This window comes from Oncorhynchus masou, unplaced genomic scaffold, assembly GCF_036934945.1.
Source record: "Oncorhynchus masou masou isolate Uvic2021 unplaced genomic scaffold, UVic_Omas_1.1 unplaced_scaffold_24___fragment_4___debris, whole genome shotgun sequence".
Taxonomy (NCBI): Eukaryota; Metazoa; Chordata; class Actinopteri; order Salmoniformes; family Salmonidae; genus Oncorhynchus; species Oncorhynchus masou.
In genome coordinates, this window is record NW_027016551.1 from 169874 (window position 1) to 189342 (window position 19469).

At 42.3% G+C, this 19469-nt stretch overlaps 1 protein-coding gene across 1 annotated transcript; it reads right to left on the minus strand.

Annotated features, from left to right (window-relative positions):
* Positions 1–15618, minus strand: LOC135538789 (uncharacterized). Its single transcript, XM_064964705.1, has 3 exons — positions 13751–15618; positions 1208–1412; positions 1–223 (listed from the first exon to the last, which is right to left on the minus strand). The coding sequence occupies exons 1-3, from the start codon at positions 14487–14489 to the stop codon at positions 1–3; spliced, it is 1167 nt and encodes a 388-aa protein (XP_064820777.1). The 5' UTR covers positions 14490–15618.
* Positions 15619–19469: the final 3851 nt, after the last annotated feature.

Sequence of the window (19469 nt, forward strand, 5' to 3'; positions counted from 1 at the left end):
TCAGAACGTGACAGTATCCACACCTAAGGTGAGGACTCCGGCAGCAAAACCTGAACCTATAGGGGAGGGTCTGGGTGGGTGTCTGTCCGCGGTGGCGGCTCTGGCGCGGGACGTGGACCCCACTCCACCATAGTCTTTGCCCGCTTCTTTGCCCACTTCAGTGGCGCCTTTAGAGCGGTGACCCTCGCCGCCGACCTCGGACTGGGGACCTTTGCAGCGGGTCCTGAATAGATGGGAGACTCCGACAGCTCCTGACTGACGGGCGGCTCTGGCAGCTCCTGACTGACGGGCGGCTCTGGCAGCTCCTGACTGACATGCGGTTCTGGCAGCTCAGGACAGACAGGCGGCTCTAGCAGCTCAGGACAGACGGGCGGCTCTGTTAGCTCAGGACAGACGGGCGGCTCTGGCAGCTCAGGACAGACGGGCGGCCCTGGCAGCTCAGGACAGACGTGCGGGCCTGGCAGCTCCTGACTGACGGGCGGCTCTGGCAGCGCTGGACAGGATGGAGACTCTGGCAGCGCTGGACAGGAGGAAGACTCTGGCAGCGCTGGACAGGAGGAAAACTCTGGCAGCGCTGGACAGGAGGAAGACTCTGGCAGCGCTGGACAGGAGGAAGACTCTGGCAGCGCTGGACAGGAGGAAGACTCTGGAATCGCTGGACAGGCGGGAGCACCTGGAAGCGCTGGACAGGAGGGAGCACCTGGAGGGAGGAGATGGAGAGACAGCCTGGTGCGTGGGGCTGCCACCGGAGGCCTGGTGCGTGGAGGAGGCACCGGATGGACCGGACCGTGGAGGCACACTGGAGGTCTCGAGCACCGAGCCTGCACAACCTGTCCTGGCTGGATACTCCCCGTAGCCCGGCCAGTGTGGCGAGGTGGAACATACCGCACTGGGCTGTGCTGGTAAACCGGGGACACCGTGCATAGGGCTGGTGCCATATACCCCGGGCCGAGGAGACGCACTGGAGACCAGATGCGCTGAGCCGGCTTCATAGCACCTGGCTCGATGCCCACTCTAGCCCGGCCGATACGAGGCACTGCGATGTTGCGCACCGGGCTATGCCTGCGCACTGCGCCTCACGGCATAACATGGTGCCTGCCCGGTCCACCTCTCTCCACTGTAAGCATGGGGAGTTGGCTCAGGTCTCCTACCTGACTTAGCCACACTCCCTGTGTGAACCCCCCCCCAAATACATTTTTGGGGCTGCCTCCCATCCCTGTTGCGCTGCCGTGCTAGCTCCTCATAATGCCGCCTGTCGGCTTTGGCTGCCTCCAGCTCTTCCCGGGGGCGGCGATATTCCCCAGCCTGTGCCCAGGGTCCCCTACCGTTCAAAATCTCCTCCCATGTCGAGGAGTCCAGAACCCTCTGCCCCTGGTTACCACGCTGCTTGGTCCGGTTGTGGTGGGGAGATTCTGTAATGAAATTCGTCTTCCTCTGACGAGGTGTATGACAGATCGAACCAGTATGCAGCGTGGTACGTGTCCATGTTGACAATTTATTAACATCGAACACCAAAAACAAAATATCAAGGAGAACGAACGAAAACTAAACAGTTCTGTCTGGTGAAGACACAGAGACAAAACAATCACCCACAACTAAAATGGGGAAAACAGGCTACCTAAGTATGATTCTCAATCAGAGATAAAGAACGACACTTGCCTCTGATAGAGAACCATACCAGGCCAAACACATAAATACTACATAGAAAAAAGAACAGACTACTCACGCCCTGACCAAACTAACACAAAGACACAATAAAGGAACTAAGGTCAGAAAGTGACAAGCTTTAAAGTCATTAAAATAACATTGCCAGTTCTGCCTAAGGCGGCACACTACTTTGTCATTCATCATTGTTCTCTTTATTGTTTGTTATTAATGCTTTGTAAACATATGGCTTGATTTGTTCATGTCAAGGATGTTTTGTTTTCTATTTCAGTAGTTTCATTAACATGCTGTATTGACTGATACTTCACAGGGGGGTTCTGGGGATGCAGCAACCCATACCCTCCACCGTCACAAAATCTTTATACTGTACATTGAATGTGTAGTTAATTGTGCTGTTATTTAAAGAATTTAAAAAATTATTTTAAAGAATTGGTTAAATTACATTCTTGCTGAGCAAATGACCACCACTTGGCCTTATATAGTAAATCTGATTCAAAACTTTACATTGATGCAAAATAAGACTTATAAGAACATTTTGAGATCTTGATTTATTAAACAATTCATTCAAATAAGATGAAGATTAAACAGTGTTAGACATATTTGAGAAATTGCACCGTCATAAATGGATGAGGAAACGTTTAATCTCTTGAATCTATGGGGGCGCAATTTCATTATTGGATAAAAAAACGTGCCCGTTTAAGCGCAATATTTTGTCACAAAAAGATGCTCGACTATGCATATAATTGACAGCTTTGGAAAGAAAACACTCTGACGTTTCCAAAACTGCAAAGATATTATCTGTGAGTGCCCCAGAACTGATGCTACAGGCGAAACCAAGATGAAACTTCAAACAGGAAATGAGCAAAATTTTTGAAGCTCTGTTTTCCAATGTCTCCTTATATGGCTGTGAATGCGACAGGAATGAGCCCACAATTTCTGCCGTTTCCCCAAGGTGTCTGCAGCATTGTGACGTATTTGTAGGCATATCATTGGAAGATTGACCATAAGAGACTACATTTGCCAGGTGTCCGCCCGGTGTCCTCCGTCAAAATTGGTGCGTCATCTTCAGCTGCAAGTATTTTTCCATGGGATTCAGAGGAGAAAGTAGACTTCCACGAACGATATATCAATGAAGAGATATGTGAAAAACACCTTGAGGATTGATTCTAAACAGCGTTTGCCGTGTTTCAGTTGATATTATTGGAGTTAATTTTGAAAAAAGTTCGCCGTTTTGATGACTGAATTTTCGGGGTTTTTTGGTACCCAAATGTGATGTACAAAACGGAGCGATTTCTCCTACACAAAGAATCTTTCAGGAAAAACGGAACATTTGCTATGTAACTGAGAGTCTCTTCATTGAAAACATCCGAAGTTCTTCAAAGGTAAATGATTTTATTTGAATGCTTTTCTGGTTTTTGTGAAAATGTTGCCCGCTAAATGCTATGCTAAATGCTACCCAGGCTATCAATATTCTTACACAAATGCTTGTTTTGCTATGTTTGAAAAGCATATTTTGAAAATCTGAGATGACAGTGTTGTTAAGAAAAGGCTAAGCTTGAGAGATAGCATATTGATTTCATTTCATTTGCGATTTTCATAAATAGTTAACATATAACTGGATACAGGTTTTTTTCATAGCCAAACGTGAACAAAACGGAGCGATTTGTCCTACACAAATAATATTTTTTGAAAAGCTGAACATTTGCTATCTAACTGAGAGTCTCCTCATTGAAAACATCTGAAGTTCTTCAAAGGTAAATGACTTTATTTCAATGCTTTTCTTGTTTTTGTGAAAATGTTGCTGGCTGAATTCTAGGCTTATAGCTATGCTAGCTATCAATACTCTTACACAAATGCTTGTTTAGCTATGGTTGAAAAGCATATTTTGAAAATCTGAGATGACAGTGTTGTTAACAAAAGTCTAAGCTTGAGAGCAAATATATTTATTTCATTTCATTTGCGATTTTCATGAAGTGTTAACGTTGCGTTATGCTAATGAGCTTGAGGCTATAAATAGGATCCCGGATCCGGGATTGCTCGACGCAAGAAGTTAAGAAAATATCTTCTATTTGGATCTGAGTAAGAGATCTGAGTGTTGAGACTTGGATGTGATAACTGAAACATATTTGAGATGTTGGATATAGTCACCAATGAGACAACAGAGTTTATCTTTAGATCTGGCTGTTTATCTCACTCTTTGAAGGTTTTGAGAATCATTAAGAACATTGGAATGATACTTACCCCAGAACATTGTGAGACATTTTGAGATTGTATAGCTTGATCATAGTGATTGCCTATTTCTCAGGAGCAGTATTTGAGAAGTATGAGAAAATAGTCAAAATCTCATATCGGTGTTGAATTGTGCTTAATCATGTGTAGGATAAATAAATGTGATTAAGAAGAGGTCTTATCTTATTTTTTTCTTTCCTGTGGGGAGGCAGCAAACTAACGTTAGTTAAACAACAATGAAGAATGTGCCAACAATGCCTAATATTAGGCTCTAACTAGAAAAGCAAACAGCTCTGAGAAATAAATAATAACATCAGCTAGGGAGCCAGCCAGCTGATGTTAGCTAGCTAGCTAACAGTACATTTTAGCTTGAAATTAAACCACTTTCTGTCAAAATTAGAAGCTAGACTATCTTACCTGTATACATCATCATACTTGATGGATGAGTCTCCCTCTCAGGAATGCCATACCACGATTGCCCTTAGTTTGAAGATGTAATCCGGAGACCGATGTTTTCTCCATCTCTTTAGCTATCATACTCTAATTTTGCTGATTTGAAATCTTGATCCTCCAGAAAGTGGATAGCAATATTTATGCAGCTCCACTACACAATACATTTTTTTTTAAAGCCACGTTCGACAGGATTACCAACACAAACTGACGAGCTCAAATAGACAGCAGCCTTCAATATGGCAGACGAATCATCTCTCCTCTCTCAGCATGTCCAGCCCAATCATTATCTTAGCCAATCATGGCTAGTGGAAAGGTTGCTAGCTTTTTCTGTGGCTTAACCAACAAGGCTCGTAATTTAACAATTTAATTCGTATTTACAGATGGCATACAAGTTTGTTATTAAGGCACATGAAAGTTCACACGTCCAAGAAGGCATTTCTTGCCAAAAAAAACACATTTTGATAAAAAAATATTTAATTCTGTTCAAAAGTCTCTCCTGTGAAGTCTGACTTGCAACATGCACCTTGTTTCCTGAATCGTGTCAGATATGTGCTAACTCAATCAAAGGCAATAGCAAACATTTACAAATTCAGTTTAGTATTGAGAGGTAGGTGGCTCTCCAAAACCCTGACTCATAATCTTCGAAAATAAAGCTAATGTTTTGTATTTATTTCAACACTATTGATATCACTACTGAAACACACAAAATAAAAGTAACACTATAAATATCACCAGATTATGGGATTGCACCCTTCTCCAGAGTAGTCTGTTTGAAAATGTTTTAGAGAAAATGAGTGAGCAAGTTGGTAAACCTTATAACGCCTTCACGGTACACGTTCCCCAAGGGCACCCCCCCCCCCAAGGTCAACTCAAAAGATGGCGCACAGAATGCAAAAATATTCTTAGAAATATTTAACCTCCACACATTAACAAGTCCAATAGCTCAAATGAAAGATAAACACCTTGTTCATCTACCCAGCAAGTCAGATTTCTAAAATGTTTTACGGCGAAAACATAGCACATATGTATATCAAACCACCACTAGGACACATACAATATGTAGTCACATTGTCATGCAAAAAGCACAATCACAAACGCAGGATTAAAAGAAAAATAATTCACTAACATTTTGAAAATCTTCATCAGATGGCAGTAATAGGACATGTTACACAGTACATTTATGTTTTTTTCAATAATATGCAATTTATATCCATAAATCTCCGTTTACATTGAGCCATGTTCAAACAATGCTACAGAAATGTCCGGAGAAATTATAAATAGCTCAGCCAGATAACGCCAGATAACAGCAATACACATCATAAACTTTGACTAAATATACATGTTCTACATATAGTTAGAAAGATACACTGCTTCTTAATGCAACCGCTGTGTTACATTTATTTTTAACGTTACAGAATTCGTTCACTAGGCAATATTCTGAGGCAGCGCTCAGACATAAGCAATATTTCTCTGCTATGTTGGAGTCAACAGAAATACAAAATTACAACATAAATATTCCCTTACCTTTGATGGTCTTCGATCAGAATGTAGTGGAAGGAGTCATACTTACCTAATATAACGTTTGGTTTCAGTTTGTGTGTCTTTGTATTAGCATATGCTTCAGCAACAGCTTCAGGTGAAATGCACCAAAAAGGACTTCTGATCACGAACAGTTGGGCATCAAAACTTCAAAATTACATATTATATGTCGATTAAACAGGTCAAACTAAGTGCAGAATCAAGCTTTAGGATGTTATCAACGTACAAAACAATTGGCGATTCAAACAAAAGAACGCAACTCTCCTCAGACGATGTGGAAAAAAGAGTGCCGTGTCTTCAATTGCGCCTTGATGCGCAGCTAAATTCTCGTGACACTTCAGCATTTTGCCCGCCAACCGGTCAAAGCTCGAGGGATTTTCTCCATTCCTCGCCTCATTGAAAGAACACAGCACGCTGAAGACACACAAACTGTTCCCAGATTCGTTGCTGGTTGGGAAGGGTGGGGACGATGACGTCAAAGTTGGGGTAACTTTCCTGATGAGAGAGAGAGTTTGGGAGAATGGCTGCCCTGTGAGTTCTGCTTTATATACAGACATAATTCAAACGGTTTTAGAAGCTTTAGAGTGTTTTCTATTCAATAATTATTATTATATGCATATATTAGCAATGTTGGACAGATTTCTTTTCAGTTTACTATGGGCACGCAATTCCTCCAAAGGTGGCAGTATTGTGCATAGTCTTAACTATATCTGAGAGACATATACATTTTCTAATCAGTTTTTCTCTTTTTCTTACATGTATTTAACCCATTAGTTTTGGCACTAAACAGTCTAAGGCTGGGGGTTGTGGAGTTCTACTAAGCTATATGGAATTGAAGGTAATACCATGGACCTTTAGCTATTTAATTTAGAATGTTAAGACCCCTTGAAGTATGCACCCCAAAATATATATTTGATGGAGAAAAAAAATTGGACCTTACAAGCGCATTGAATATCAGATTTACTACATATCAAAACTAAGATTGTTTTGAAGTGTCTCTCCTATATCTGAGAGATATAAGAAAGATCAGGACACAATATATATATATATATAGATATATTTTTTTAAACATTTATTTAACCTCATATTTTGAGCATTAACACATAGCCCTGAGGTCTGAGCCCTTGTACTAGAAATACAACAATATATTCACTAACAGTCATAGAAATCACAGAGGAATTTGCATTGGTCCTGAACATAATTACATTCTGTACACACACAAAAACAATTGCAGTATTGTTCCTCACGTTGTATATTTAATGTCTAAATCCAATGTAAAAAATATGGAGAAGTATAATAGTTTACCTTTAATGTAAATAATAAAATTACACATAAACTCAGATTTTTCACACATATATCCTATTTACACCATCTGAGGTGTTTGTGCTGTGCCCACCATCATTTGAGACACATCATACTCTTGTATACAGGGTGGGTGTCATTTCAATCATAGAAATATAATGTATAGAAGCGACATATCCCTTCATACTGCTGCAATTTAGTTGGTACATCATTGAAGTTTAAATTGAATGGAAATTTTAACTTCCAAGTACTACCACAAAGATGGCCGCTGGTCCATCTGGAATGAGTTTTATAAGACAATCGTTCTACAACACCTTGCTATGAAAGTAGCTTGCAACTTAGTTTCAATGTTTCATCACGTCATGTAAAGACATCTTAACAGGGAAACGGTATCAACGGCGAGTTGAATGCCTGGTCTTGAGTCAGCTCAGTTGTCCTACAACACAATATTCTATAACTGGCAAGTTTTGTCTCGTCTCGTCTCTTATTATGTCTTCTGTTAGATATTTCACAGGGGACAAATTCCAGAACTACTGAAATGGTGTAGGCTACATGTGGACATTGCACAAACATCATCCTGCATGAGTGTTATAAACAAAAAATTCTATGAGTGTGATTGTGTAACAAAGACAAAAATGTTATGCTGTAAATATCATATCAATGTGCTTATAAAACAGTATGTAAACACGTACCAAGCAAATAAAAATAGGTGTGTATAGAGTACCACTTTAGCTATCTAAATGGAATTATTTTTGTCAAATTTTCCAAATCTTATGGATTTAGCTGTCTAACCACACACTGACATGCACAGCTCTCAGGTGAGGTTAAGTCTTCAAATCTCCAGTGGGTGAAGTCCCTTCCATATAATCTATGTAATGTATTACAGGTTATGGACCCATGGAGGCAGGAGTGGTGGAGTGCATGACACTTCATTCTGGATATGACAGAGTTTGCCTTAGCCCATTGGGCCAGCAGGCAGAGGCCAGTAATCAGCAACTACAGGCAGATGTGTGCTGTAGGAGAATGGCACTCTTCTCATACCACTGTGTAGCAGTGGTGACTCGTCATTCTCCTACCCACCTGTTTTGAGCCCCACATTTTTATATTTTGTATTATTATAATATATATATATATATATATATATATATATATATATATATATATATATATATATATATATATACATATATATATATATAGAGAGAGAGAGAGAGAGAGAGAGAGAGAGAGAGAGAGAGAGAGAGAGAGAGAGAGAGAGAGAGAGAGAGAGAGAGAGAGAGAGAGAGAGAGAGAGAGAGAGAGAGAGAGAGAGAAGGTCGGAAGTTTACATACACTTAGGGTGGAGTCATTAAAACTCGTTTTTCAACCACTCCACATTACATTACATTACATTTAAGTCATTTAGCAGACGCTCTTATCCAGAGCGACTTCTCCACAAATGTCTTGTTGACAAATTATAGTTCTTGCAAGTTGGTTAGGACAACTACTTTGTGCATGACACATGTAATTTTTCCAACAATTGTTTACAGACAGATTATTTCACTTATAACTCACTGTATCACAATTCCAGTAGGTCCGAAGTTTACATACACTAAGTTGGCTGTGCCTTTAAACAGCTTGGAAAATTCCAGAAATGGCTTTAGAAGCCATCATTTGAGTCAATTAGAGGTGTACCTGTGGATGTATTTCAAGGCCTACCTTCAAACTCAGTGCCTCTTTGCTTGATATAATGGGGAAATCAAAAGAAATCAGCCAAGACCGCAGAAAAACAATTGTAGACCTCCACAAGTCTGGTTCATCCTTGGGAGCAATTTCCAAACGCCTGAAGGTACCATGTTCATCTGCACAAACAATAGTATGCAAGTATAAACACCAATAAACCACGCAGCCGTCATACCGCTCAGGAAGGAGATGCGTTATGTCTCCTAGAGATGAACGTACTTTGGTGCAAAAAGTGCAAATCAATCCCAGAACAACAGCAAAGGACCTGATGAAGATGCTGGAGGAAACAGGTGCAGAAGTATCTGTAAAATCAGTCCTATATCGACCTAACCTGAAAGGCCGCTCAGCAAGGAAGAAGCCACTGCTCCAAAGCCGCAATAAGAAATCCAGACTATGGTTTGCAACTGCGCATGGGGACAAAGATTGTTTGGCCATAATGACCATCGTTATGTTTGGAGGCAAAAGGGGGAGGCTTGCAAGCTGTCATGTTGTGGGGGTGCTTTGCTGCAGGAGGGACTGGTGTTCGAGTGGCCATCCCAAAGCCCTGACCTCAATCCCATAGAAAACTTGTGGGCAGAACTGAAAAAGCATGTGTGAGCAAGGAGGCCTACAAGCCTGACTCAGTTACACCAGCTCTGTCAGGAGGAATGGGCCAAAATTTCCCCAACTAATTGTGGGAAGCTTGTGGAAGGCTACCTGAAACGTTTGACCCAAGTTAAACAATTTAAAGGCAATGCTACCAAATACTAATTGAGTGCATGTAAACCTCTGACCCACTGGGAATATGATGAAAGAAATAAAAGCTGAAATAAATCATTCTCTCTACTATTATTCTGACATTTCATCTTCTTAAAATGAAGTGGTGATCCTAACTGACCTAAGACAGGGAATTTTTACTAGGATTAAATGTCAAGAATTGTGAAAAACTGAGTTTAAATGTATTTGGCTAAGGTCTATGACTTCAACTGTATATCCTTGAGTTAATAAAGCTGTGTTCAAACATAGTCACTTTTTTGTTTTCTTGAGTAAGGCAGCTCCAAAATGCAGGTCTTTCAGCCTAGCTCAGTGCTTTCTGTGGTGGTGGGGAAAGCCAGCAGAAAATAGGAGCATTGTGCTGTGATTGGCTCAGTGTTCTGTCTCTCATGGGGACACTATGTCAGGGGGACATTGAAAATGTAAGGGTAGACATTAAAATGTAACCCCTTTGGATCCTGCCATAATACAAGTGCCCAAGAAGGCTGAAGGTCTTTGGCCACAGATAAAATTACATCAAATCATGTTTTTGTACAGTACAGTAGCTTTGACTGGACTGATCATGTCAACATCTTACTTTCAAAATCATAGCTAGCAGTCATCATCATGAATCATGTCAACAATCTACTGGCAAATCCTTTTTAATCCTTGTCATATGAAGAGAGATAATGAAGAGAAATGATAGATAAAACATATCGGTGCTCATCAGCCATTGGACATAAACGTTACACAACAAGTTGGAAATCGCAAATTCAACAGTGAGTGGTTTGGAAGGAATCAGTGAATGTAGCTAGCATTGCAAATGGGAAGTCGGGAATAAACTATCTCAGACTGGGAAAAAAAAAGTTTTGAATGGTCATCCAACTCGGAATGGTAAATCTGGCCTCTTTCTCTTTGATGACAAAAATGTGTCCACAACAGACCACCACACCACATTCCTGTTCAAGTGAGCACATCACAACAAGGTGACTCCAAAAATATCTTATATGCTTCTGCATAAATTGTGTAATATGCCTGGAAGATATGTATACTCTATCTAAGAAAGTAATACTAAGTGTATGTTGTGTAGTAAGCTGTTAGTAGCCCATGTGCTTCACCCTATAAATGTGGTCTATTTTCAGCTCTTCATTATTCCTAACGTTACTGTTCTGACTCGGTGGTGCACATTTAGCCTATAATCTGTTTTTGAGAAATGTCTACTTATTAGCTCTCTTTATTTATCCTACGGTTCTGACGTGGTGTACAGGGAAAATACTGTAAGTGCAGCCCATGTTCTGCATTCTGTCAATGTACATTTCAAAAGTGCTGAACACATAGTTATATTGACTACTTTCGTCTTAGCTCACTCATTAATGTCTTAATCGAAATTACAGAATGCCTCTTATCCGCTCGTCGTTCCCTTATGCCATAGTTTGTACATCTCAAATTTCCGTAGGAACCACATTTGTTTAAGCACGTCAGCTGTATCAGCTATGTTTTTTAAAAAGACAGTAAACAAAGCTGAATTAACTGTTTCGCTGCCAGACAAGGCTCTAAAGATAGCCAGGTCTAGCGGTGGTAAGGATTCACTTCATTTGTGCTGGAAAGAAAGCTCTGCTGTTGGGACAGCTTTATGTAGGCCCAAACAGTTTGTGCGCACCGCTTGTCACCATTATAGTGAAATGAATTGTTTAGTGTTGTGTTGTGTAGTGGGTTTGCTGGCATGCATCCCCAATTTTGTGGGGGAGTTTGCCCCTCCAGGATTTACATGCTAAAATCGCCACTGCTCTGTACGCTACTAACCAATTCATAGCTTCCTCCAGGAGGAAGCTTTGTATCGTCAGTAGCCTACAGAGTATTATGAGAAGAATGCAATTGCTAAACTTATGTAGATATTCTAAACAAAGTGTTTTGATAACTTTCAAGTGTGGCAGTTCCACACTTCACATAATACAGTAGAAGCAGTGTTCTGCTAATATATCTATGTGCAAATATTACACTTTCCTGTATGCTGTACCTTTTGGTTACTGGCCCAACGCTCTTAACCAATAGGCTACCAGCCACAATGACATCAGTCACATCAACCCGACGTGTTCTCACCTCGTCATGGTAAGGTTGGTAGCCTAGTCTCATCTATGGTAAATGTTATTCTCTGTGAAGTCTCCACCCATGTCATAGAATATGTAGTCTATAGACAGCCCCCTCATTCGCAATGTCTTGCATAACTGACATCATCAGCCATGCACTGCATCTCCCGATTTATACATACATTAATGGAGTTTTATATTCAACTAAAGCCAGTCAAGATAGCGGATCTTCATCTCACCGCCACAGTGTCTAACAATTAAGAATGAATATCATTGATTTCCAGTAAGCAACATTTTTTGAAATTATGTATTTTCAACAGCAAAACTGTCGCCATTTAACCAGTTTTGCCCATAGGTTTGTTGTTCACGTCAAAATGAAGATGTTCAGTTGCCTTACTGTAAACGTCTGTGTTTTGATCATATTCCATGTTTCAATGCCAAACTATAATTCAGACCAACACTTGTGACGTTCAAATAATTAATCAATATTGACAGAGAACACTGATGGGTTTGATCATTTACTTGTTGCATGAATAAACTCAAACACTCTTTTTCATGACAAAATGTAAATCAATTAGTAATACATTTCCATTCCATCTTGTGTACTGCTACTAATTGTAAATTATGTGAAACTATACAGAACTATGTGTTTTATTAATAAAATAATAGGATATTTATGTCCTGGATATCAAAATGCAATCAAAGGAAAAGTAAGCAAGAATCTACATTAATGCATAGACACAAAAATAAAGCAAATATATGCATGCAAGCCTAAATAAAGCCACCAACTCCCTTTCCTTCTCTACTCGCTCTCTCTGTCTGTCTGTCCCTCTTATTCCCTCCCCTCTCTCTCTCTCCCTCCCTCCCCTCTCTCTCACACACACTCCTCTCTCCCTTACTCCCCTCTCACTCAAATGCTCTCTCTTATTCCCACTCCTCTCTCTCTCTATCTTCCCTACCTCTCTTTTCCTCCCTCTCCTCTCTCTGTCCATGGTATGTCCTGCAGTCTCTCTTCTGCACTTGCGGCAGTGCTCATATCGTCACTTATCTAAATGGGATCTTTGCCTCACTATCTGATACAGGCAGACAGGAGGTGAGAGCTTCCTGGTTTCCTCCTCTCTCCCTCCTCCATATTTGTTTTCCAAAACAGGGATATGTTGTCCACAGTCACAGTGTTTGCCTAAGATGCTTTCGTGTCCCCCGCTTTCAATTGAGAAACAGGACCCATCATAGAGCCACAGCGATAGCAGCAACCATTTTTTATGACACTAATATCAAGTGCGTGGAGCCTGCAGGAGGAGAGATTCTTATTGTGTTAATGCACAAGTCAAAGATAAAGATGAGAAGGAAATCAAGTGCCTCCAGATTTCTTTTCAGTCCCTCGAGGATTCTGCGATAGCATTTTTTTTTTGCTAAATCAACAATTCCCTGCATATTGTGCTAGGGCTTGGACATTTTACCAATCACCACACTATTTCTGCATAAACCAGTAAAATCATTGCAATATTATAGCATAGAAGTGCAATATTATAGCATCGCAGCGCAAAAAGAGAGCTCTGCACATTTACTGCATAATATGTTTCATTCAAGCCATACGTCAACAAACTAATTGGACAAAATCATTGCATATTGCCATGCAAAATGTCAGAATTGGCACATCTAAATAAAGCATTTATGCCCGCAAATATCACAGAAAATCCCCACGAAATCCTGGAAGGACTGGCTAATGAATGCCACAGTGTGAATGCCATTACGTTGCATGAGTGCTTCCTTTCATGCCGTTAGAGGAGATAATCTTTATACGGCACATATTTAGACTATGGTTTATACAAAGTAGCCTTTTGTGGAGGTTTTCTTATTCAGCAGCAATACATTAATGTATGGTAATTGGGCACCAGCTCCACCAGCACTCCAATGCCATTTGCTAGTTAGAACAAACGCTTGAGCTCTTGTGAAACATTTATTCCATTTGCACACACACAGACACAAACACACCCTCCCTTTAAGAAAAACAGACTTACGTGTTCTGAAGCGGTGGTGTGGGCGTGTGGCTGGACCTTTCACAGAGCGTCCAGGGTTCCAGCGCCCGGTGGGCTTGGCTGGGGGAAGTGGTGGAGAAGTGGGCGATTGCACCTTGGTTGTGGCTTTGGTAGTTGTTGATGTTGGACTAGGTCGTGAGTTTGGGGGGTCCTTATCCTTACGACTGTTTCCGGTGTTGCCGTTCTGCTGTACCGTGGTGCTGTGCGGGGTCATCTCTTTACCCCCAGGCAGGACAAGTCGAGTGGTGCGGGTAGTGGTGGTGGTGCCCATCACGTGGGTGCCACTGCCGATCCGGTTGTGGAGGTGCGGGGCCGAGTGGTTGGAGGGCGGCACAAATCGAGTTCTCGGGGCTGGGGCCGTGCCATCGGACGCTAGAGGGTTGGTGGTGGAAGTCGTGGTCATAGTGTCTGGTCGTTTGGGCAGGGCGCTGGGTTCATAGAGAAAGATGGGATCCTGCCCTATGCCTTTGGCATCCACCAGGTCCGTGGGCAGATAGTCTTGAATGGAGCCCACTACAATCCATTTAAGCAGCATTAGACTGAGGCCAAGGCCCACAAAGCCCATCACCAAGGGCACCGCACACAGCCAGGTCTGCTGGCGGGACCACACGGCACAGGGCCCACAGCGAAGAGGCCCCGGGGCCCGAGGGGAGGCCTGTTCGTCCCCGGGTTCCTCCAGGGTCATGGCCCCCAGAGTGCTCATTCCTGAGTGCTCACTCATCCTGCCGATGCCGTTAAAGTTCAGGGGTCAAACCGGAGGCCCAATGACAAAAGGGCACAAACGAGACAGGGGATGGGGAACAGAACCAACAGTGGGCATCTTACCAATGCACCCACACAAAATGTCTACATTTATACCCACACACACATAGACACAAGAGGGCACCCACAGACACGTACAAGTAATTACAAGCCAAGCAGCTCACGAGGATGCACACGTAAGCAAATATACACTCCCTCTGGCGCAGAGCTAGCTAAGTACACACACAAACAAACACACAAACAAACAGACACACAGGTTGGACATGGATAGGTGAGGATGCTGGACGGAGGGGGCGAGCAACGCTGTAGTTAGGTGGTAACGAAACAACGGTTAAATCCCAAGATACTTCTCTCCCGTATAAGAAAAAAAGCTGATGAAAAAGGCAGGCAGGAGGCAGGAGAACATCAATTCACGGTGTGGCAAGCTTCAGACCATAGCTGTAAATCCTGTGTGTGTGTCAATGAGAAACAAACCTCCTCTGCGGCTCCAACTCACTGCTTCTCAATGGTACTCTGATCCACGGCCCTCGATTCCTTTTCCTCTGTGGCTCTGGAGGGGTTGCCCTCTTTTTATTTCTCAGGTGTTTTATATAGGCTCCAGTCCAGGGGCTTCCTCTACAGTCTTCTTCCCTGCCTTGGGTCAGCCTCCCCCTTGCTGTCCTTCCAGGCAGCCCCGTGCAGTGTTGTTTCAGCTGTAGTGGTGATCGGTAATCCTGCATGAAGAGAGCCAGTGGAACTGGAGAGAGAGTGGGGGAGAGGAAACGTCGGGATGTGGCTGGTGGGGCGGAAGAGGGGGGTGTAAATCCAACTGATCCCCATCCAATCCCTTTCCCCTCAGATCTCCTGGACTGTCCGTCTTTCTCCAGCTGTCTGTCCACCGCCTGTCATTGTGGTAGAAAAATCTGAAAGCCTTGGCTGCTTGTTTGCTACATCAGTCCGCTACATTCCCACATTGCCGAAGGAGGTGAGAGTGGGAGAGTGAGCGATAGCAAGGGAAACAGAGAGAGCAAGAAAGAGGAGGGGAGGGGGAAGAGTGCTGCTCTGAAAAACTGATGCGGCTGCTGTTCTTGAAGGCTGCCTACTGGGAGAGATAGAAAGATTTGCTCACTCCGCTGTGAGTGATGTGGGCTCCACGGCTCCCGACCAGCGCTTTCCTCCCTTTCACTCTCAGCAGGATTCCAGACTGACAAACAACAACTGCCCCATCCCTTCTCCGACACACTGCGTACGTGCGCCCTTGTAAGCTTTTGCTTGTGAAAGCGAGATAGAGGCAGAAACCACACTGCCTTCCCTATCACTGTTAAATGAAAGAGAGGGCGAGAGAGAGTGAGAGAGAGAGAGCGAGAGAAAGAAAGAGGAGGCAGAGATTCTGGGAGTAAGCTCTGCAGCAGCAGCATAGACAAGGGGGCAGCGCACAACACACCGTGTGGAGGAGAGAAGAGCTGCCACAGACACACCCCAGGAAACAGAGAGAGGGAGGGATGGAAGAAGTGGAGGAGAGAGAGGGAGAGGTAGTGAGGTGCTACATTCCCCCGATCTAACACCAGCAGTGCGGGAGAAAAACAAACCAAACATTGGGCTCATAATTTATGGGTGGGTGAAAGCCTCCTTCAACCTTAAGTATTTTTTGTATTTTCTTAGGATCCCCATTAGTTGTTGTTCAAGCAGCTGCTGCTCTTTCTGGGATCCATAAAACACATAAAACATGACATAATACAGAACATCAATAGACAAGAACAGCTCAAAGATTGAACTACACAAATATGAAATAACAAACGTCCTACTGACACAGCACTGAGAGAAATATAGATACCCATTATTCTAGGTCTAAATCCAAATACATTAATATATTACATTTTCATATATTCTATTTACATTCAGTGGCATCTACCAGTCACACGCATACATACTTCAATAAATATACATATGCCTACAAGTTATTTAGATCAGATAGGGAAGAGGCATTGTGCTGTGGCGTGTTGTTTTATTTGTTTTTTAAGCTAATTTGGTTGTTTACTTGAGTAATTTGAAATGGAAGGGAGTTCCATGTGATCATGGCTCAATCATGCAGTCAGTCTCTCCTCTACTTTGAGCCAAGAGACACTTGCATGCCTACTGTTGACAGCTGTGTGTACACTGAAGGGCCAGACGTGCTGCTCTGTTCTGGGCCAGCTGCAGCTTTCTAGCTTTCTAGCTTCTTCTTTGCAGCACTTGACCATATCACTGGGCAGTAGTCAAGATTAGATCAAACAAAAGCCTGCAGGACTTGTTTGGTAGACTGTGGTGTTAAATATGCTGAGACAAACCTCTCAAATCAAAAAACATTTTATTTGTCACATGCGCCGAATACAACAGGTGTCGACCTGTCACAGTCGTGTATATAAGTGGCAGGGAAGTCAGGCGCAGGAGAATCAAAACTTGGTGGAATGGAATAGTTTAATAACTTAAAACAGATAACTCCGAAACCATGAAATACAATGAAACTAAGTGGGTACGAGGACCCGTCGCGCACCAAATACAAAACACGAATACTGAACATAAAAAAATCTTCTTACAAAGACATGAGGGGAAACAGAGGGTTAAATACACAACAGGTAATGAATGGGATTGAAACCAGGTGTGTAGGAAGACAAGTCAAAGCCACCACAATGCCAGGTCACTGACCTCCTCCCTATAGGCGGTCTCATCGTTGTCGGTGATCAGGCCTGATCCCGGTTTTGTCTGCATACTTAATGATGGTGTTGGAGTTGTGCAATGGCCACACAGTCGTGGGTGAACAGGGAGTACATGAGGTGAATAAGCACACACCCCTGAGGGGCACCCGTGTTGAGGATCAGTGAGACAGATTGGTTGTCACATACCCTTACCACCTGGTTGAGGCCCGTCAGCTATTGTCATAAGAGATGGTGGAAGAAACATTATGTACCAATAAGTTACAAGCAACGCGAGAAAAAAAACAGAATAGCAGTTTGATGGGAGCCTGTAAAACGGAAGCAGCATCCCCTCCCGCGCCATTCTGCAGACCCCATCTTTACAACGTTCTAATCAATATGCCTTGACCCTGACAACTTACAGTCTAAGGTGACACCAAGAAGTTTAGTCTCCTTAACTTGCTCAACAGCTACATCATTCATTACCAAACTCAGCTGACGTCTAGAACATAAAGAATTAGTTGTACCGAATACAAAAGCTTTTAGTTTTAGCTATGTTCAGATCTAGTTTATTACCAGCTATCCATTCTAAAACTGATTTCACTTGCTGTGGTTGCTGAGGTGTATAATGCATCAGCGTACATAAATAGACATAGGTTTTGTTTAAAGGCTAGTGGTAGCTCATTAGTAAAAATAGAGAAGAGTAAAGAGCCGTGACAGCTCACTTGCGGAATACCACACTTTAGATGTTTTACATTAGGGAGTGAATGTTAATTATTATGGAGAATGTCAGACTTCCCTGAAATGAAAATGGATGGCCTTCCCATTCAGCAAAATATATTTGACCTAAACGCTCCCTGAACGCTTAAAAAAACAAGTGACCCTCCCCTGTATCCAAAATTATAATTAAACAAAGTAGATAGCAGAGAACACATCTACCATTACCCACACTTTTTAGACAGACAGAGCCTTAGATATGCAGTTTTAGAAACAGTTTTTCACCCTGAAAGCATTACATGGCAACGCAGGAATTTTGAGAGCGCACAGGGCTGTGGACCCGAAGGTTGTGGGTTCGCAGACCAACCATAGACAAGTGTAGGGGTGGAAAAATCTTCTTTATAGTAAAATCATTGCATGAATCTATCATTGTATTTGCAGGGCTGAGAAGAAAATTGCATTTTACAAAAATGTCATGCAATTCCACGTCACTTTACATATTAGCGGAATCTTTTTTTAATACCACACAAATTACCAAAATTACTGGCTAAGAATGGACAGAGCGATAGGCCTATGTGTTCATCTTATCATATCACTCCAATGCCAAATCAGTGAGTCTTGTTTGCAATGAAACTGTCCCTGTTTGCAAAAAATAAAATCTGAAACATCATAAGGAATATGAGCATGGTTCTTTCAAAAGTTAGACCTACCTTTCCAGCACAGACAGACACAGAAAAATGTAACTGCTGGCTATTCTTCTTCCGTTGCGTAACTCAATGAGAGAAGGTCATAAATGTTTCCCTAAAAGCCATCTGGGTATTTTACAGCTTGTTACAAGCATAAAACACTGCGGACCAAATCACTATTATAGATCACGCTATACAGTGCATTCGGAAAGTATTCAGACCCCTTGATTTTTTCAACATTTTGTTACATTACAGCCTTATTCTAAAACTGATTAAATTGTTATTTTCCCTCATCAATCTACACACAATACCCCATAATGACAAAGCAAAAACTTTTTTTATGTTTGCAAATGTGTATATATATGCACATATAAATAAATATACATTACCGTTCAAAAGGTTTAGAACACCTACTCATTCAAGGGTTTTTCTTTATTTGTACTATTTTGACTATGAAATAACATATATGGAATCATGTAGTAACCAAAAATATGGCTATTCTTCAAATTGCCACCCTTTGCCTTGATGACAGTTCTGCACATTCTTGGCATTCTCTCAACCAGCTTCACCTGGAATGCTTTTCCAACAGTCTTGAAGGAGTTCCCACAAATGCTAAGCACTTGTTGGCTGCTTTTCCTTCACTATACAGTTTGACTTATCCCAAACCATCTCAATTTGGTTGAAGTCAGGGGGATTGTGGAGGCCAGGTCCTCTGATGCAGGTCCTCTGATTGGTAAAATCGCCGTTACACAGCCTGGAGGGGTGTTGGGTCATTGTCCTGTTGAAAAACAGGACAAAAAAATGATAGTGGTGTGGGGGCTGTGCTTTGGCAAAGTGGGTGGGGTTATATCCTTCCTGTTTGGCCCTGTCTGGGGGTGTCCTCGG